This window comes from Geotrypetes seraphini, chromosome 2 (genome assembly GCF_902459505.1).
Source record: "Geotrypetes seraphini chromosome 2, aGeoSer1.1, whole genome shotgun sequence".
NCBI classification, from domain to species: domain Eukaryota; kingdom Metazoa; phylum Chordata; class Amphibia; order Gymnophiona; family Dermophiidae; genus Geotrypetes; species Geotrypetes seraphini.
In genome coordinates, this window is record NC_047085.1 from 431,173,794 (window position 1) to 431,195,591 (window position 21,798).

Below are 21,798 nucleotides of genomic sequence, written 5' to 3' on the forward strand. Positions count from 1 at the left end.
GTTTCCGACTTCGAGGATCTTTTTTGAGAGGTATTCTTTCTTTCCTTAACTTATCTTTTTAATATAGGTTCCATTGATTTTGTGCCAGGCTTTTCTAGTCTCTTCATCTTTGTCTGATTTCCTCCATTTTCTTTTGAGTTTTCCTTTCTCTCTCTTAAGTTTCATGATTTCATCTGAGGGTGTGAATCCATCTTTTCTTTTGTTAGGTTTGCATAATTTTAATGGTGCTACTTCCCAAAGTCTTACCCATTCTGTGAGGTCTGTGCTATCGTTTTTGATTTAATTGAGGTGTGTCTTCAGTCTGGTTTTGAATTTGGTACTGCTATGAAGCTTCTTCCAATTTTTGGTTTTATTTCAGAGGCTTCTGATTGATTTTTACTTTTTGGTAGTTTTATGCTGAAGTGTACTAAACAGTGTTCAATCTAGAGCAATTTCACTGTGGAGGGGTTGCCGTTGCCTATATCCTCCTCTTTGCCGAATAGTACATCTAAGGTATGTCCTTTAGAGTGGGTTTTTTTCCCCTTACTGTTTGGTGTAGGCCCAGTCCTTCCAGTTGTTGGACTATCTGTTGGGCTTTTTGATATGTTGGGTCATCTATGTGTAGATTAAAGTTGCCACAGACCCAGAAGGTGGAGAATTTTAGGTTGGTTTCTGTGTTCAAAAGGTTCAAAATGTTTTGCCATCCTTCTGTGTCTAGGTCGGAGATAACATATAGCACCATTATGCCCATTGTGTATGTGTTCCCTGTTCTCAGAAGTAAACTTTCTGCTCCTGCTGGCTGGGTGGGTTTAATTTGCTGGAAACAGAGGTTAGGATTACTGGCTTCTGCTATCCCCTCCTCTCTTCCCTGTTCTATTTTGGAGCATGATATTGTAGTCTGGGGGGCATGCTTCGCTGATAATGACCCCACTGTTATCTGTGAGCCAGGAAATCAAGATTGTATTCTCCTATTAGGTCTGCTATCTGTATTCCCTTCTTGTTCATGGATCTTATGTTTAGCAGGCCTCCTTTCCATGTTGTTATTTGCTGTCTGGTCCTTATTAGCGGGGAATTCATGAAAGGGCGCTAAGCATGTTAGCATGCACAATTGCAATTATGCACTCTAACTGCTAAATACACCCATAGGAATGGGCATCTTTAGCAGTTAGCACACACAATCATGATTATGTAGCCTAATGCGCTAAGTGCCCTTTGATGAATTTCCCCCTTAGCGCCTTTCCTGCATGCTAAACTCAAACTCAATAAGGCACAATATAAGCCATTTTTGAATTTTTTTTTCAGATCATGTGCCAACATACAAGGGTAAATCAACAAGTAAAGGCAAAATATATTCAACGGCTTTAACAGAAGTAACGGTGAGCAATTGAACATATCACTTTTCCACATAGTCCCCATGCAAGATGACACATTTGTTGTATCATTCAACTAGTTTCTGGTTCCTGCAGAGAAGAAGTTTTTTTTGGCTGCTCCCGAAGCCTGGTGAGCTAGGCTTCCTTTCCAGCATCTCCTTCAGTGGACTGAAGATGTGATAATTGCTATGCTGTAAGGAAGATGTGGAAGACATTCAAACCCAAGCTCTTGCACTGTCTCTTCTGTCGCTGCTGCTGTATGAGGATGTGCATTGTCATGGTGCAGCAAGACTGTTTTGGACAACATTTCTCTTCTTTTGCTATGAAATTCAGGTTTAAGCTCATTTCACAGCAGTGTACAATAATTATCACTGTTCACTGTTTGCCCATGCACTTGGAAATACGCCAGAATAGGCCCCTTTATGTCAGAAAAAAAGTTAACATGATTTTCTTGGAAGAGGGCACTACTGCGCATTGTTCTTTGATGGTGTAATCCTGCAATGGAGCATCCATGTTTCTGACCTTGTGGCTACCACAGGACTAAAGGCTGAGCGCTGCACTGTGCATGGACGAACTACCCAGCAGGCAATGTACGAGCGCATATGTTGCATTTCGCTAGATCTGTTCCATTGATCACATAACTTAACAATTGCATTTAACTTTTGATTTGCCCTCGTATTGGTGTGTGTTACCTTTAAAAGATTAATATGTGAAACACTTTTCACTGCCATTTAGGTAGTGCTACTTGCTCCCACATTAACTCCAAATGCCATGAGGCAGCTGCTAAAGGTCACAGCAGCCATTTTTTTTGCAAGGAGCCATACCAGGCAAGACCAAGTAGGTTGGGGGGGGAGGGGTTTGAAGGGGGTTCTAATGTTCCTTAGGGGTTAGGAGGATGGGAGGGAGATTGGGATCAGGATCAGGAATGGGGAAGGGCAGAGAGAAGTACCCCACGTAAGTTCCGACAGCATTTGGAATTTCACATATTTGTTACATTTATATTCTGCCTACAGCCTAAGTGGATTCCAATATAAACAAACACGATATAGGATGGCCCAGCATGGAATATCTAGGTTTAATTTAGCCAGTGACGGTTCTGCTGGCTAAATATCACCAGATAATGTCTGTGGCTAAAGCATACAAAAAACTCCTCAAATTCCCCTGAACGTTATTTTCTTAGAACAGGCAGCGTAATAACACTGTAAAAGAAAAAGAGCTGACTATTGTAGAGATTTCTGTTGTCCCTCTCAAGGGCCAAAGTATGTACAGTAAGGAGGATATGAAAATGATAGAGGCCTTTAACTAAAGTGCATTAGATTTTGCACTTGGCGGGTTTTAAGGCAGGAAATTCATGAGTTTCAAGTGCAAAACTAATGGGATACTAAGTGGAGGGCATGCCCAGTATCTCATCTGCAGTTTCCACATTAAGCCCCTTTAATGAAGCCGCATTAGGCTTTTTTTTATTACTGGTTGTGGCGGTATTAGCTCCAAGGCTCATAGAATTCCTACGAGTGTCAGAGCTAATACCGCCACGGGTGGCGATAAAAAAGTCTAATGTGGTTTGATAAAAAGGGGGGGAAAGAGAGAGTTTAACACACTCATTAGTGTGTATTACTCAGCTCACAGTTAATGCAGAAGCACTTAGAACCTCCTATTTCAGAAGTGGTAAATGGTCCTGCTCCAGCGAAGGAAGGAATATCCCTACTAGCACAAATTCAAATTAATAGTATACCCCTAAAAATGATGCATAACATCAAAATTCTCAGCATCTTACTAGATCCAAAGTGATCATACTGTGATCAAATAAGTTTGGTGTAAGAAGCTGTTTTTATAAGCTTCGAATGATCAGATCAATTGCAAAAGTTTCAGAACCAGCCGCATTAAACACCCTAGTCCATTCCCTCGTCATCTCTAGACTAGACTACTGTAACTCATTATATAAAACTGTCACCCAGATCCAACTAAGATGCTTATAGTTAATCCAGAACGCATCTATAAAACTCATCACTAATTCCAAAAAAATTGATCATGTGACGCCCCTTCTACAAAATGTCCACTGGTTGCCAATATCCCATCGGATTACATTTAAAATAATTTTGCTCTGTTTTAAAATACGACAATCAAACTTACCAGCATTACTAGGTAAACTCTTAATTCCACTGAGAATCTTACCAACTGCTAAAAAATTTGACCATGTGACTCCCCTCTTGCGCAAAGCTCATTGGTTACCCATTCCTCACCGCATCACTTATAAAATACTTCTGCTAACATTTAAAACCAAGCAGTCCAATTCACCAGCATTCATTGATAAAGTACTTATTCCGTATACCCCTTCCCGGAATCTGCGTTCCACTACTCAAAACCTATTCTCTGTTCCTCCTATTCGTGAACTATTTCTTGATTCTACCCGCAAAACCATTTTCTCAGTCATTGCTCCCACGTTATGGAACAACCTTCCGTCAGATCTCAGACAAGAAACATCTCTTGAAAAATTCAAATGTAATTTAAAAGCATTCCTTTTCAAAGACGCTTTTTAAGTTTGACTCTATTCTCCCTGAGCTCTAACAGCATCCTTGTAATTGGCAGTACCGAATTAAAACACCTCTTTCAAAGCGACCCCTAACCTAGTGTGCTAATGCCCTCCCATTTCTTCCTTCCCTTTTAACATTTTATTTTTGCCATTGTATTTAAACTCTTATCATTTCCCACTTTTCCTTTTTATTCCAGTAAGTCTATTTGTTTTGTCATCCCCTCACTTTTTTTACTTTAAAGTTTTTTATTTGATTTTATTTTAACAATATTCTGATAATTGTAAACCGTTTAGGTATGTTTTTGATAAACGGTATATCAACGATTAAATAAACTTGAAACTAGACCACAATTTGTTTGCAATTCCCTCCCTAAAAGTCATTAATATGCGAAGAAACAAAATATTCACAACTTATCCTCCGCAGCTATGGAATACTCTACCCTCTCATCTTAGAGAAGAACAAAAGCTTGATCGCTTTAAGAGTACCTTAAAGTCTTTTTTATTTAAAGATGCTTTTCACACTTAAGTATCAAATGTATGATACTTCTTTTTAAAGAAGTATGCAACTCAGGAGACATTAGAGATTCCCCCATCAACCTGTGCTTCCCTAGACTCCTTTCTTTTCTATAACTATTGTAGTTCAACCCCTTTCGCTGTTGTATCATTTTGGTCCCTGTACGGTTTGATATGTGTTCTTATTTTATAATAATGTACCCTGTTTTACAGTGTACATCGCTTAGAAGTATTATAAGTGATACAATCAAATTTTAAATAAACCTGAAACCAAATAGCACATAGCTGCCTATATGTCAATATTCAGCAGGAGATATTTGGCTATCTTCCACTGAATATCCAGCTTGGTGGGTAGCCAGGTGACAGTCACTGCCAATATTCAATGGCTCGCTGTCTAGGGCACATGGCCAGATAAACATGTCTATAAAAACAGGTCTATCATTGACCACTAGGCCTTACCTGGCCAGCCGCTGACTATCAGCTTGTCCAGCTAACTCCAGCAAACTTTACCCCAGAGATTCAATGCAATGCTAGCTATGGCCTTGACATTGAATATCCAGGATTGCTGCTGACCTAGGAGATAGCCAGGTTGCCTTCTATGGTCTGAATATTGAGGCTATTGTCTTTATTAATGTCTAAAAATAAATACAGATGATGTAATCTAACCTGCAGTTTGCATGTCTATTCAGACAAATGTCACCATTCATAACAGTATAGCAAAAAACACACGGAGAAGTGAAAAATCAATAATGTTAAAGCAAACACTTTCACTAGAAATATGAACAGGATGTCATGAATGATTAGTGCTGCTATAGTTCCAATTAGGGGAGTTTCAAATTGCTGGAGGAAAAAGCCTCAGATAGGAACCCTTCCACCACCACAATGGTGGTCCAAGGTGGTCGGGCGAACACCTCACTGGCAAAAAACTTCCAGACCAGCTCCCACAATAGTGAACTTAAAGCAAGACTTCTTATGGTATAAAGATAGAGGAAAATTTCCACTTATCAATAGATAGATCGGTACACCGACGATGGCCAGCGTTTCACATCTCTGCTGCCTCAGGGTGTATAGCAATCCGATCGCACTGTAACCAAAAATTTAAACAAAGCTCCAATTAATAAATAGACTGGAAACGTAACTCTATGAACCAGTTCAAGAAAAAAGCCTCGAAGACATACCTTTAAGCTGGACGCAAAGCGCATCTCAAGATCAAAAGATGGCTACACCACGACTGTATTGGGATTAATATAGCACTCCCGGGTGATGAACCCGGAAGTGAATACGTGGCAAGTTTCACCATTGAAAAATGTTAAAGAAGTGTATGTTAATGAAAAATACTGACTGTTATAACACTTGAATTAAAAAGATGTTTTAGTTTTTGTCTTTTCTTTTACCCTGTCTCCTTCTTCTTATTATTATGTATATAATTTTCAATGTTAAAGTTGTTGTTAATAGAATGCGCATTCTATTAACAACAACTTTAACATTGAAAATTATATACATAATAATAAGAAGAAGGAGACAGGGTAAAAGAAAAGACAAAAACTAAAACATCTTTTAATTCAAGTGTTATAACAGTCAGTATTTTTCATTAACATACACTTCTTTAACATTTTTCAATGGTGAAACTTGCCACGTATTCACTTCCGGGTTCATCACCCGGGAGTGCTATATTAATCCCAATACAGTCGTGGTGTAGCCATCTTTTGATCTTGAGATGCGCTTTGCGTCCAGCTTAAAGGTATGTCTTCGAGGCTTTTTTCTTGAACTGGTTCATAGAGTTACGTTTCCAGTCTATTTATTAATTGGAGCTTTGTTTAAATTTTTGGTTACAGTGCGATCGGATTGCTATACACCCTGAGGCAGCAGAGATGTGAAACGCTGGCCATCGTCGGTGTACCGATCTATCTATTGATAAGTGGAAATTTTCCTCTATCTTTATACCATAAGAAGTCCTGCTTTAAGTTCACTATTGTGGGAGCTGGTCTGGAGGTTTTTTGCCAGTGAGGTGTTCGCCCGACCACCTTGGACCACCATTGTGGTGGTGGAAGGGTTCCTATCTGAGGCTTTTTCCTCCAGCAATTTGAAACTCCCCTAATTGGAACTATAGCAGCACTAATCATTCATGACATCCTGTTCATATTTCTAGTGAAAGTGTTTGCTTTAACTTTACCATTCATAACAGTGACATAATAAAGAGAGCATAGTTATTGAAAACTAAGACTCAAACGAATCAAGCTAGTCCAACAAGAGAGGTATCACCTATGGCGTGTTTGCTTGCCTTTTCTAAAACCGTATTATCTGCACTTGGAGTCCTTCAGGTCAGAAAACTATTTTAAACAAGGATAAGTGAAAGTACTGTAAGTAGTTTAATTTGAGATCTGCACATTCTGAAAACTGCAAGCAGAGTTTCTTCCTGTCGGTAATCCACAAAGCATTGCCAGGGATACTTTCATTAACCTGCCTGTGACCCTAAAATCTTCAAACTTCAAGAGCAAAGATCTCAACTGGGCACAATTTCAGAATGGCGTAAAATGCCAAATTTCCTCAGATAGTCAGCCCAGGGATTTGTTGTTGTTTCATCTTAAATAGCAAAACAAAGAGAACTGCATTAACTCAGAAGACATTCACCCCTTTATTTATTTTTTTCTGCATAACTTTAAGCATCAAAGGACTAAGAGGCTGATTAATTAACTTGTTGTACCACTTTGGTAGTACTGCAAAGAATGCACCACATTTTTCAATGAATGCATCTCATTATTAGAGGCACTGGCACAAACCTTTAGCCCTGGAATTAATTGTTTGTAAGATTTCACTCAAGTGGCTAAAATGGGCCTAAATCGACACATGCTTGTACTGAAATGGAAAACGTGTGCCAATCTTTGTGTTAGGCAAGCTGTTAGGTAGAACTAGTTTATAATGAACCTTTTTTTTAAATATATTTTTTCCTTTTTCCATGCCAGATGTATGAAGGAGGCTAAAAAAATAAATGATTTGAAAAGATGACATAACTGGTAGTGAAGTAAGTGCCATGGCATAAACAAATCATTACTAACCGTATACAGACACATTCCTTAGCGTTTAGGTAAAATTCAAATCACTCAACTGCTTGATACAGAGACTCCCCTGCACACACATTCTGCTGAAAAACCCACAAAGAGGTCTCTCTTTTATCATTGAGAGATGAAACATTTGAAACAGAATCCAGAGGGGGCTGGTGATACAGTACTTTAGTTGGACAAATAATAAAGGGATTATCCTCTGAGAGATTTCCACAGGTAAATAGGTAAAGTTCATTTCTACAGGAAAAATCTTCCTTCCAAAATGCCATCCTGCCTTTGAAGGGGAAAGGGTGCGAGCAGTGGCGTACCTAGGGTATGTGGCACCCGGGGCCCATCATTTTTTGACACCCCCCCCTATGTAAAAAAATATTTTTTGTAATGACCATGAAACAGAATAAATGGTCAGAATAGAAACAGGCAGTGAAAATTTTCTTATATTCCAAACATAACATAACATAAATTATGTCTGAATTGTCATGACATCAGAAGTACATATGGAGTAGTTGCAGGTGATGCTTGGGACAGTTCTGATTGTGTTAGTTCGGTTTTATGTGTTTTTTGAATAGAAGGGTTTTTATTTCTTTTTGAAGGTTTTGCAGTCTTTGGTCGATGTCAATTGGTTGTAGAGTTGGGGGTCGAGTGTTGCAGCTCGAATGGCTAGGAGGTTGTCGAACAGTTTTTTTCTTTTGACGTTTTTGGTTGGAGGGTGTGTGAATGGTGCGTGAGTTCTCCTATGTCTGTTTGAAGTGGATTGAATTATTTAGCTGAAGAAATTAGTTACCCCTTCATCCCACACACATTAATTCTCTTCCATTTTTGTTCCCATTATAAAAAACACTGATAAGTTCCCAGAAAAAAAATACATTAAAATAAGAAGTGAAAACAAAGGCCCCTACAGATGAGAACATAACATAAGAATAGCCTAACTGGGTCAGACCAATGGTCCATCATGCCCAGTAGCCCATTCTCATGGTAGCCAATCCAGGATACTAATACCTGGTCAAAACCCAAAGAGTAGCAACATTCCATGCTACCGATCCAGGGCAAGCAGACACTTCCCCCATGTCTTAATAACAGATTATGGACTTTTCCTCCAGGAATTTGTCCAAATCTTTCTTAAAACCAACTACACTATCTGCTTTTACAATAACTTCTGGCCACTTCATTTTTAAGTTTAGATCTTTCCTTTCAAACAGAGACCTTGCTAGATGTCAAATACAGCACAAGGTAACTTCACATGGACTTAGCTGTGCAGGAAATGTGAATCTCCTCATACACCCACAATATAGTGCAAAAATGTGCAAAGGTCTGTTTTTTTCTTTCGATCACTACATAGCCTAATGCCACACAAGCAGCGCTGTTACAAACATATTCTGTAGGTCAATGCTAAGGATAACAAAGTTTCCTTCCTTGGACCAGAAGGAGATAAACCACTGGAAGAGATCCCAAAACAACACCCAAAGACCCACTCAGTGTGTGAACCAGTTGAGTGGAGTGGACTAACTGGGGGGTGGAAATGGGCACGGAGTTTGCTCAGCAGAATTTCCCAGACCACCTCTTCTTCTCAACACATTGGCACGCTACCACCATCACCACTAGGAACACCTCACTGGGTAGGCCAGCTATGCTATAAACTTTATAAAACACATTATTATATTTTCTTATAAAGCACATATTTTAACTGAACTCTCTGACATCCTCAGCCTTTCCATTCACAAAAATAGAAGGAAGAAAAGTTCCCATTTCCTGCTGTCTCATGTCCCCGGCCTATACAATATTTTTTTTCTGCAGACCCTTCAAAAGTCTGACCAAATCCTCATTTCACTTGCATTATAAAGTACTGAGGATGCCATCTCTCCCCAATCCCAGGTCCTAAAGTCTAAGACAGTAGCGCAAACTAATGCTGCCAGATTCAGGAAAAAAAATTTTGATTCGATTCAGCCTATTGAATTGGTTTTTCAATTCGATTTTCCTGCCCAGTTAGGTGATTTTTTTCAAAACTCCTGGTGGGTTTTATAGCTTTTTCACCCCCTTTGGCTTCTCCTAACCACACTGGCGCTGTGGTGTAAATAAAATAAAGAAACAAAAAGGACTTTTCCTCTCTCTGTTAAATCCTAGCTCACGTTTGCAGTCCAACACCAGCTCTGGCAGGATACACATTTCAAATCTGACATATTATAATCACAAAACAGAAAATAAAATTAATTTTTCTACCTTTTGTTGTCTGGTTATATTTCAAATCTTGTTGGTCCAAGGCTCTGGTTTTCTTCTGATAACTTGCTTGCCAGGGTCTCCTTCTTTCTGCATGCTAACCATCCATCTGCCAACTCTGTCCTCCCTTTCCATTTCCCTTCCCTTCCCAGGAAGTCTGGTATCTTTCCTTTTTTTCATCTCCCTCCACAGATCTACCTTTTCTTAAATACCCTTTCATCCAGCATCTCTCCCTCCTTCCCCACCATCCCAGAGTCCACCATCTCTCCCTTTCTTTTCCTAATTACCCTCCTATCCAGTATCTCTATCCCTCCTCCACACCATCCCTTGTGTCCAATTTCTCTCCCTTTCTGTTCCTTCCCTCCCTAAATCCCATGGTCCATCATCTCTCTCCCTCTCCTCTATTTTCAGACCCATTATTTCTTCCACCCCCCAAAGTTTGGCATATGCACATCTCTTTGAACACCCCCTTCCCTCCGTGTACTTCTAAATCATGGTCCCCCCCCAAAGGCCTGTCCCCCCTTAAAGGTCTGCCTGTCTCCCCTTGAAGGCCTGCACCCCCCTTGAAGGCCTGTCCCACCCTTGTAGGCCTGTCCCCCCTTGAAGGTCTGTCTGCCTGCCTTTCCCCCCCTTGAAGGCCTGCACCCCCCCTTGAAGGCCTGCACCTCCCCTTGAAGGCCTGCACCTCCCCTTGAAGGCCTGCACCCCCCGAAGGCCTGTCCCCCCCTTGAAAGCCTGCCTGCCTTTTCCCCCTTGAAGGCCTGTCCCCCCCCTTGAAGGCCTGCACCCCCTTGAAGGTCTGCACCCCCCAAAGGCCTGCACCCCCCCAAAGGCCTGCACCCCCCCTGAAGGCCTGCCTGCCCCCCCTTGAAGCCCTGCACCCCTTGAAGGTCTGCACCCCCCCGAAGGCCTGTCCCCCCTTGAAGGCCTGCCTGCCTGCCTGTCACCCCCTCCTCCTTGAAAGCCAGCCTGCCTGCCTGCCCGCCCCACCCTGAAGGCCTGATGCCCCGACCCACCCCGAAGGACCGCTCGCCCCCCTGGCCTCCCCGCACCACCTATGAAGCAGCCGCAGCAGGATCGCGAAGTCAGCGTCAGCGATCCCTGCGCTGCTTCCTGCGCCACAGTCCCACCCCTCCTCTGATGTCAAAGGAGGGGCGGGATCGCGGCGCAGGAAGCAGCGCAGGGATCGCTGACGCTGACTTCGCGATCCTGCTGCGGGCTGCTTCACAGGTGGTGCAGGAAGGTCAGTGGGGCGAGCGGTCCTTCGGGGGTGGGGGGGACTGAACGGCAAGGCCGGGAGCACCCCCTTAGGGCTGGCACCCGGGGTGCACCGCCCCCCCCCCCCCCCTTGATACGCCACTGGGTGCGAGGCCTGGGCAGGCATGCTGAAGAACCTACTTGAAAGTCATTTTGAATTCCCAGAACATTCTGTCCCATGCAAACTTTGCATTGGGAGGTGTACAGTATTGTGCAGAAGTCTGGAACCACTTTGAAATTTGCATTCTTTCAACTTTCTGACCCCCTCGTAATTTCTTTGTTGACCCAACAGATTTGTCTGTGTACCACATTATAAGGGACGCATTTGGTTATTAGAATCAACTTTTTATTCTAGCTTTGCCTTAAATTTCTGAATTTTGTTTGTTAAAGTTGCCATGTTAATCATTTTTCTGAGTAAATTGAGTAAAGTAGTTTGCTAGCCAAAAAAGTACATCTATCCTTATTCCGAAAAGATAGACTCCACCTTAACCAAGTTGGAATCAGGCTGCTGGTGCTAACATTTAAGAAGGAGATAGAGCAGCTTTTAAACTGAGATGGGGGAAAAGCCGACAGTCGGCCAGGAGTGGATGGTTTGGTATGAAGTATTGAAAAGGATATTTAGGGAGTTCCAACAGAGAGATTTCAATAATGGTGAAAGAAAGCCAGGAATGCTTAAGAGGAAGGCAGAGTAAAAGACTCAAATTATCCCTATCATTTTCTCAGCAGCCTGTAGATACAAGGAAAAACACAATACTAGAAGCCTAAAAATAAAATAGGAGAGTTGGAGTATATACAGTAGCACTGAATGATGAGGTAGATATAATAGGCATCTCAGAGACCTGGTGGAAGGAGAACAATCAATGGGACACAGTGTTACCTAGGTACAAATTGCATTGCAAGGATAGAGTAGATCAAACTGGGGAGGAGTTGCACTACATGTTAAAGAGGGAATTGAATCAAACAAAATAAACATTCTGCATGACCATGACATTGAAAACAGTGTGGAATCCATATGGATATAAATTCCATGTGTGAAGGAAAGGAATATACAGGTAGGGTTATATTACCGTCCCCCGGGACAGAATGAGCAGACGATGAAATGTTTTCAGAGATTAGGAAATTGGGCAACAGTATAATAATGGGTAATTTCAATTACCCTATCAAATAGAGATCAAAGTGTGTATAATCAAAGCTTAAATATACACAAAATAAGTATTGTTTTTTGAGCTCACTCAGCCACAAATCTTTAAACAACCAACAAATATGATAAGTGGAGAAAAAGACCTCAGTTACACTTTATAGATCTAAAAAAAACTGCATTCCTTAAAGGTATAGCTGTCATTTAGGAGAAGCTTTAATAACACAGATGTAGTGAAAATCTAATACCGGTACTAGCAATCAATAACTCTTTCACATGAATAATGCAAGGTACAAAAATAAATCACATATGTGAATACAATACCACAAGCTTGGACAAAAACTCAGAGGAGGAAAAAGCCTCAGAACCTAGCCCCTCCCACCACACAATAGTGGTTCAAGGTGTTCAGGGTGATAACTTCATTGGCATAAAAAAAACCTCCCCTGGTGTCTGAAAAAGCTCTATGTGGTGCAGTGAAAAACTTAAATGTTTAAAAGATAGATGAACAAATCAACTTATCTGATAAAGACGATCGGCACATTTAGGAGAAGACACTTCTCTCAATAACTTCAGTATTCATCTGTTCTCTTCAACATGTTCCAGTCCAGTCAAGGAAGTGAATATATGGATAAACATGTTGAAGAGAACAGATGAGTACTGAAATTATTAAGAGAAGTGTACTTTTTTTTAAATTATTCTTTATTGATTTTTAATCAAAAACAGTGTCATCATACAAAGGAAAATGAAATTATTGAGAGAAGTGTACTTTATACGTTACTGGATTCAATTTTCCTGTTGGTGTTGTCTTTTTGATAATAATAGCATGCGCTAAAATGCTGTATGCGCTAGCCGCTACTGCTTCCTCTTGAGCAGGCAGTAGTTTTTGGCCAACGCGGGAGTTAGCGCATGATGAAAAGTCACGCGCGTTTACCCAGCTAGCGCGGCTTTGTATGGGAGATAACTGTGTTGAGTCCGCTAGGAAACAGTGATCATAACGTGATCAAATTTGAGCTGATATCTGGAGTGACATTGCAAAAGAAATCTACTGTAGTAGCATTTAATTTTTGAAAGGTTGATTGCGATAAAATGAGGAAAATGGTTAAAAAGAAGCTAAAAGGATCAGTGGCAAAAGTCAGGACTGTGAACCAGGTGTGGATGTTATTTAAAAATACCACCAGACTGGATGTATTACACATATTAACAAAGATGGAAAGAAGAGAAGACAAAAGCTGGCATGGTTAAAAGGTGAAGTGAAAGAAGCTATTAGAGCCAAAATAACATCCTTTAAAGAATAGAAAAAGGACCAAATGAAGAAAATAAGAAGAGACACAAAGGGGCATATTCGATAGGATGTCTCTAAGTCTGAGGTTGGACGTTTTGGGCAAGACATCCACACTCCCAGCAAAAAAAATATCCATTTATAAAACTGCCAGATATCTGTCTTATTTTTGAAAATGACCTATGTACAGTATAAGTTTTGGTCCTTAGGATGTCTATCTTATTTTGCCATTTTCAAAAACAAAAATGTCCACCTGATAAATGCACAAAAGCAAGTTCTGTAGACATACCCAACTACCTTGTCTGATTGTGGCAGATAAATCTTTATCAGCTGAGCCAGTTTTGGGGATTCCTGTTGGAAAAAGCGCACTGATACTCCAGTTTGACTTAAGCAGTGCCTTTGACCTTGTCGACCATGACATTCTGCTCAGATGACTCAATTCTATTAGCATTTCTGGACAAGTACTAATCTGGTTCACAGGTTTCCTAAAACACCGCACCTACTAGGTTCACTGTGACGGAACCTTTTCCCAACCTTGGTGCAATCCCAGTGGAGTTCCACAGGGCTCCCCTCTCTCTCCATCTCTATTCAACGTCTACATGGCACCATTAGGACATATGCTATCTGACATTAGGACATAAGCTATCTATTTGGTGGGCCAACCTCTGTTCTTTATTACCTGTCTTCACTGTGTCAGCATTGAATGAACTAGTATGATGAGGAGATCATGGGTGACAACACAGTTCCAGGCTGCAATGAATGACTCTATCAACTCATGTTTTGATGGTGGATGTCTATTGGATATCTCTCAGGTGATCATGTGCTACAGTTCTCAATCAGATTCAAATCTGGAGATTGGACAGGCCAGTTGATTGACTTAATATTGTTCTGATGCTCCCAGTTGATCACCTGTTTGAAGTGATGGCAAGGTGCAATGTCATCTTTGAACAAGAACTAGTCTGGAAACAGCTGCTGAGTTGATGGCAACATGCACTTTTGCAGTGTTGTGATGTACTTGGTCCAGATGACCATTCCATCGATGATGTGAAGACATCCGACATCACTGGCAGCCATGCAGCCCTAGACTATGACCTTCAAATGATGCTTTATAGTGAGGTTGAGGCACTCAGGCTTGAACTCCTTTCTAGGACACCTCCTCCCGTAGGTGTGGGCCTGATTACCAAACAGGCAGAAGGTACTTTCATTGCTGAAAAGCACCTTTTCACATGTCCAGCTTGAGTGCTTCCATGCCCACTCAGTCATGTTATGCCTTTGGACATCAATCATCAGTGGCTTGTTGTGTGCTTTGCAGCCCTGCAGACCAAACTGCAGGCACCAGCAATGAACTGTTGATGAGCTGACCCTGACATGACACTCGTCTGACCAAAGTGCATGGTGTTGGAACGATGTTGTCTACCACTGAACCTGTTACTTTCTTCTTTTGTACAATCTTTACTACTATACTCTGACTGAAGCTGAATTTGTTGGCAAACTGGCTGCATGAAAATACTTCCTCACTCATCATTGATACATGAACACTTTCCTCCAATGTCAGTTTCCGAGTCATGTTCACGGATGATACAGAAAATGTATGAAACCCCAAAAGCCTGTGCTTTTTATAGCTGCCCTATTCCTAGACATCTGGACTGTGATTGGCTGATGAAAGCAGCCTCCTGATTGGTCAGAAATAACATGTGCTGATTGGACAGTTTCAATCAAGTTTTGAAGCATGATCTGTAAAATTTATAGTAGCTATGTTCCAGTATTAACAAAATTTTAAAATTAGAAACCAGTGATCTTAAACAGCTGATTCTAATAGCTAAATGTATCCCTTAAATCTATTGGGTCAACAAAGAAATTAAAATAAAAGGTCAGAAAGTTGAAAAAATGCATAATTCACAAGTAGTTCCAGACTTTTGCATACCAGTGTATGTGGGGAAACTGACTTCCATGACAGTTATGACCATTAGCGTGTGAAAGAGAAACTCCACAGGGAGTTCCCCCTTCTAAATTCATCTGTAGACCCACAGGTATAAAGAATCCACAGGCCAGCAAGCTGGAGAGAGGCAAAAATAGTTCTCAGACATTATCCTTCACAGTGCAAACTCATTCAGCATCTTTTACTCTAGGAGATAACAAGGAACTAATTATAGGGGCAAGTATGAAACCTGTTATTTACTGGCATCATAACGAGCTATTTATATCAGTTCTCTCATACATATAATTTGCTACATTTGTGTGTTAGTCATTCTGTGGATCACTCACTAAACACTATATTGCCATTGATTTTTGGGATATTTGATTTCCTTAGTTTATTCTCAGTAAAAAAATAAAAAATAGGACCTCTGAACATTGCTCAGTCTTTTTAAATGTAAAAATATGTGTAGTGTAACAGCATATGCTCTTTAACTGCATACATAACTGGGTGTGAAGGGAGGCTGAGAAAGTCATTCTAACACAATGTTAATGCTTTTTTTTTTTCCTCACCATTGATGGCATCTTACTCTAGTAAGATGGGTAACAATAATTATCAATAATGGATGATAATTGACAAGGTAAATATAACATCAGGGCATGCTAGAGAGATAAAATTCCTTGATGATATCTTGTTTACTTTATGAAGCAGCTGGTTCAGGAACCAAGAGACAAAGCAATTCTAGACCTAGCTCTTAGTGGAGCGCAAGAATCAGTGCAGGAAGCAGTGATGTCGGGGCTAGTTGATAACAGTGATCATAACATGATCAGATTTGATATAATGTCTGGAGAAAGTACACACAAGAAATCCAATTCAATAGCATTTAACTTTTATAAAAGGAGACTATGTTGTACTTGTGACCTGGATTGGCCACTGGTGGAAACAAGATACTGGTCTTGGTCCCAGTATGGCAACTCTTATGTTCTTATGCTAAATAGTTTACCATAGAGTACTGCATACATATCAGAGGTATTTTTAAAATGATTTTTTTTTTCATGTGTATTAGGGGTTTTATCATGTTTTGCAGTTCTCCGTTGTTTGTAGCCTCTTGTTTGCAGCCTTGATTGAAACCTATTCATATCAGTAATCTTTCTCCATGCTTTGATTGGCCAATGAACTGTTGGATGAGTCCTTCTGAGGCCGTTGGCTCTGATTGGCCCCCCCCCCCCATGTTTTTTTTAACATCACAACGCAGCACTGCACCATTGTGCTCATTTGCAGAGGAGAAATAGGTTGAACAGTGAGTAAGAGTTTTCTAACTTTATTATCGCTGGTTTTTTAAATGTGTGTGTATGCACTTCAAGATAGTATTTTCTATATATTTAGGACAGCTTGTCCATAGAACTGAGTGTTTTTTTCACTGAGGCCCTGAAGCAGTGGTTTTAGCTACAAAACAATCGTCAGCAGGTGGACTTTACTGTTTGGACTGATAATCCAGTAGAAGAGAAATTTATCTATGAACGGTTAGGTTTTTTTTCACCTCGCGTCTTCACATTAGTGAAAGTTTTTCTGCCTGTGATGCATGGGTGGTAGAGTGTGGGTTCACCTCTCCAGTTATCTGAGGCTTTTTCTTTTGCTTGTGAGATTGATTTGGTGCACAGCTGTTTTGGTTGTATTATGAATGGGGTAAGTTTTTTTTGCTTTTTGGTTACTTTCCCCCCATTTCCTATCTTTCATTTTATGACAGTATATATGCATGAAAGGCTTCTTATGAAATGACATTAGTCTAAAAGTATGTGTGATGCAATTAGATGAGAGCTTACACTTGATTCTGTTTCAGTCTATAAGGCTCATCGTACAGGTATTCCACCAAAACCAAAGGTAGCATTCCATGTTAATGCCTAGGCTTATACAATGATATTGTGTAAGAAAGCATAACATAAATGTGAATGAAGCGAGCAATACACCATTGCTCATAATATCATAGATAAAGAATGCCTGCTGTTTTTAACAGAAATATCGATCATAGTTCAATTCATCAAAATTACCTCTGGAAGCATCAATTGAGATATAGTTTGCGGAGAAACCTGTGTAGGCCAAGTTGGCATCTGTCACAAAAAGAAGAGTCATCGTGTTGTCGCTGCTGGTAATTGATGGTGGAATAGATCTACCACAATACCTGCCAAATTTCAATGACAGCAATATAGACATGTGATTCACTTCTTCGTGCAAAACTATATGTTTACATGAATGTAGTAAAATACCCTTACTGGGTCAGACCAATGGTCCATCAAGCCCAGTAGACCATTCTTATGGTAGCCAATCCAGGTCACTAGTACCTGGCCAAAACCCAAAGAGTAGCAACATTCTATGCTATCAATCTAGGGCAAGCAGATGTCACTCAAAGTTAGGCATCATTTAGAGAATACTGGTTGGTACTGGGGATCATGCCTAGCTTTAGACGCATGTGTACATAGGAGAAGGATATATCCTCTATACCCTTGTCCGTAGACTCACAGTTATCAACGAAGTAGTCAAAATGAATTTCAATGCTAAGTACTTTTAAATATCATCATAAAATTATCAAAAAATCCTTGCTAAAAAGTTTGAATAATTAAGAATGCTAATCTAGTATGGCCCGGTGAAGATATGGTAGGTGAAGCCGGATACAGTGAAAGTACTCTGAGTATCACGGTGGTACCTCTGAGGGTCTGTTAGTATTGAAATTCATTTTGACTACTTCGTTGATAAGTGTGAGTCTACGGACAAGGGTATAGAGCAGGGGCGTCAAAGCCCCTCCTCAAGGGCCGCAATCTAGTCGGGTTTTCAGGATTTCTCCAATGAATATGCATGAGATCTATTTGCTTGCACAGCTTTCATTGTATGCTAATAGATCTCATGCATATTCATTGGGGAAATCCTGAAAACCTGACTGGGTTGCGGCCCTTGAGGAAGGACTTTGACACCCCTGGTATAGAGGATATATCCGTCTCCTATGTACACGTTTAATGTTTCTCGCACAAAAGTTTATAGTATAAATTTATAGTGCAGTTCACCAATAGCATTAGATGCAGCCATTTACACCAACTGAAAATGGTATAAATCCTTGTGCCTAAATTAGGCGCAGATCCCCCTTATTCTATAACTGCATGCATGAATTGCAGGAACACCCCAATCCACCCATGAACCGCCATGGCCCCCTTTTTGGAACCACATGTAACATTTATGCATAAATCCCGTGACCAAATTTACACATGTAAGTTTTAATTAATTCCAATTAGCACCAGTAATTGCTTGTTGAGATCACAATTATCAGCCAAATTGGCTCGTTATTCAAGTAAATTTTATATTTCTTGCGCAAATTGGTATCACACCCAAATTTACACATGCAAGTTTTAACACCTTTCATAGAATTCAGGGGATAGGGTGCATTTTTTTATAAACATTCTTTTTTGAAATGGAAAAAAAATAGAAGTTTTCTGGCTCCCTATCTCTACTGGCATTGCTCCTATGGCTCCCTAGATGCCAGCAAAATTCTCCTTTTATCCAGAAAATGGACCAGGAAGACAGGGGATGTTTGTGGAGGGAGAAGATATGTTTCAGGTGTCAGAGGGTAAAGACATTAATGGCTGGCATGTTGGAGGGGGGTCAGGGAGTGGATTTTTTATGATACCCCTTTAAGATTCTGACCGGAAACACATTTTAGCATCCCAATGCATCCAGACTCACAGCTATCCATGAATTAAATATAAGGTTAAATACAAGCTGCATCATTAAATTGACATAATAATGAGCTGCTTTGCATACATGTACTTGCTTTGCATCTCATTATTATTTTTCTCACATTGCTACCAAAAAGTGAGTTAAAGGCAAATAATGCAAGCATCTACCATTTAACTCGTTCAATTGAAAAAATCATGCATGGACTATGAGGACTGGCGCAAGGTGTAGAAGTGGAAGGGACACTGGGAAGCAGTGATCACAATATGATCCGCTTCAACCTGAACACAGGAGCAAAACATCGATCCAGAACGATGGCCACGGCACTGAACTTCCGAAAAGGGAATTACAAAGGGATGAGACTCATGGTGGGGAAGAAGATTAATAAGAGGATAAGCACTGTAAAAATGCTAGAGCAAGCATGGTCCCTTTTTAAGGACACAGTCACCGAGGTGCAAAATCTATATATACTGCCTATCAACAAGGGATCCAAGAGGAAAAAGAACAAGGAACTAGCATGGCTTACTGTAGCGGTGAAGGAATCAGAGACAAGAAGACTTCGTTTAAGGAATGGAAAAGGTCAAAAATGGACAAAGACTGGAAAAAACACAAACAATAGCCAAGGAGGCAAAAAACTTCAAACTGATATATTAAGGGGAAACGACCCGCGAAGGAAGCTGTGGAGCCCTTGGATGACCACGGAATAAAAGGAGTGCTAAAGGAAGACAAAGTCATCGCCGACAAACTGAACACATTTTATGTGTCTGTATTTACCGAAGAGGATATACACAACATACTGGAAGCTGACAGACTATACGCAGGAAATGAAGACAGGAAACTGACAGGGTTGACGGTCAGTCTAGAAGATGTATGCAGGCAGATTGATAGGCTTAAAAACGATAAATTCCCGGGACTGGATGGCATCCATCCAAAGGTCATCAAGGAACTGAAAGGGGCTATAGCTGAACTGCTTCAACTAATAGCCAATCTGTCGATCAAATCAGGAAGGATTCTGGAAGACTGGAAAGTGGCAAATGTTACACCGATCTTCAAGAAAGGTTTGAGGGAAGATCCGGGAAACTACAGACCGGTGAGTCTGACCTCGATACCGGGAAAGATGGTAGAGACGCTGATAAAGGACCACATCATTGATCACCTTGATGGACACAATCTGATGAAAACCAACCAGCACGGCTTCAGCAAAGGAAGATCTTGCTTGACGAACTTGCTGCACTTCTTTGAGGGAGTAAATAGGCAGATAACTAAAGGTGACCCAGTCGACATTGTATATCTGGATTTTCAGAAGGTGTTCACCAAGGTTCTGCATGAATGACTACTTCAAAAAATTGCGAGCCATGGAATCGAGGGTGAAATACTCACGTGGATTAAAAACTGGCTGGCAGATAGGACACAGAGAGTGGAGGGTAAATGGACAATATTCAGACTAGAAAAGTGTCACGAGTGGAGTGCCACAGGGTTCGGTGCTTGGACCCGTGCTCTTCAACATATTTATAAATGACCTGGAAATTGGTAAAACGAGTGAGGTGATTAAATTTGCAGACGATACGAAATTATTCAGAGTAGTGATGATGCAGGAGGATTGCGAAGACCTGCAACATAACATAAACATGCTTGAGAAATGGGCTGTGACATGGCAAATGAGGTTTAACGTGGATAAGTTTAAGGTGATGCATGTTGGTAACAAAAATCTTATACACGAATACAGGATGTTCGGTGCAGTACTTGGAGAGACCTCCCAGGAAAGAGACTTGGGAGTACTGGTCGACAAGTCAATGAAGCTGTCTGTGCAATGTGCGGCGGCGGCAGCAAAAAGGACGAACGGAATGCTAGGAATGATTAAGAAGGGGATCACGAACAGATTGGAGAAGGTTATCATGCTGCTGTACCGGGCCATGGTACGCTCTCACCTGGAATACTGCGTCCAGCACTGATCGCCGTACATGAAGAAGGACACAGTACTTCTCAAAAGGGTCCAAAGAGTGACTAAAATGGTTAAGGAACTGGAGGAGTTGCCATACAGTTCTTTAACCAGTGAGAGATTAGAGAAACTGGGCCTCTTCTCCATTGAAAAGAGGAGACTGAGACAGGACATGATAATAATAATAATAATGTCATTTTTATATACCACCAAAGCCATAGTAGTTCAATGCGATTTACAATAAGAGGAGCTCGACAATCAGCAAAAATAGGCACAATGTAAAGTCATGGAATACATGTAAGCAGGATACAGAGATAAAAAGGGCTGGAACAATCAGTGAACAATCAGCGAGAATAGGCACGCTGTGAAGTTATCAATACATGTAAGCAGTGTACAGAGAGGGTTTGAGAGAAATCTTAGTTACAAATCGGATAGTGTATAAAGGCAATAGGAGTTCTTAGGTTACAAATCAGTTGTACAAATTTGTTTTTACTCGTTTTCTAAAACTTAGATAGGATGAGGAGTGCGTAATTATGTTGCCCAGCCAGTTGTTCATTTGGCCTGCTTGGAAGGCCAGTGTTCTGTCCAGGTATCTTTTGTATTGGCAGGCCTTTATTGTAGGATGGGTGAACAGGTGGACTCTGCGTGTAGGCCTGATAGAACTGTCTAAGTTGAAATGAGAGACCAAGTACATAGGGGCCGAACCAAGAATGGATTTGAAACAAAGACAGGCAAATTTGAACAGGACTCTTGCCTCCAGGGGCAGCCAATGAAGTTTTTGGTAATAGGGGGTTATGTGGTCCCATTTTTTTAAGCCAAAGATCAGTCGTACTGCCGAGATTTGGATAATTCGGAGTCTTTGAATGATTTTCTTGAAAGACCCCA

At 40.8% G+C, this 21,798-nt stretch overlaps 1 protein-coding gene across 2 annotated transcripts in view; it reads right to left on the reverse strand.

Moving 5' to 3' along the window:
* CUBN (cubilin) overlaps window positions 1-21,798 on the reverse strand; it is a 494,825-nt gene that overhangs the window by 375,384 nt on the left and 97,643 nt on the right. For both annotated transcript variants that reach the window (XM_033931276.1, XM_033931275.1), the window contains exon 22: window positions 17,303-17,433. In XM_033931276.1, coding sequence (XP_033787167.1) covers window positions 17,303-17,433 — 131 coding nt within the window. The remainder of the gene's footprint in view (window positions 1-17,302; window positions 17,434-21,798) is intronic.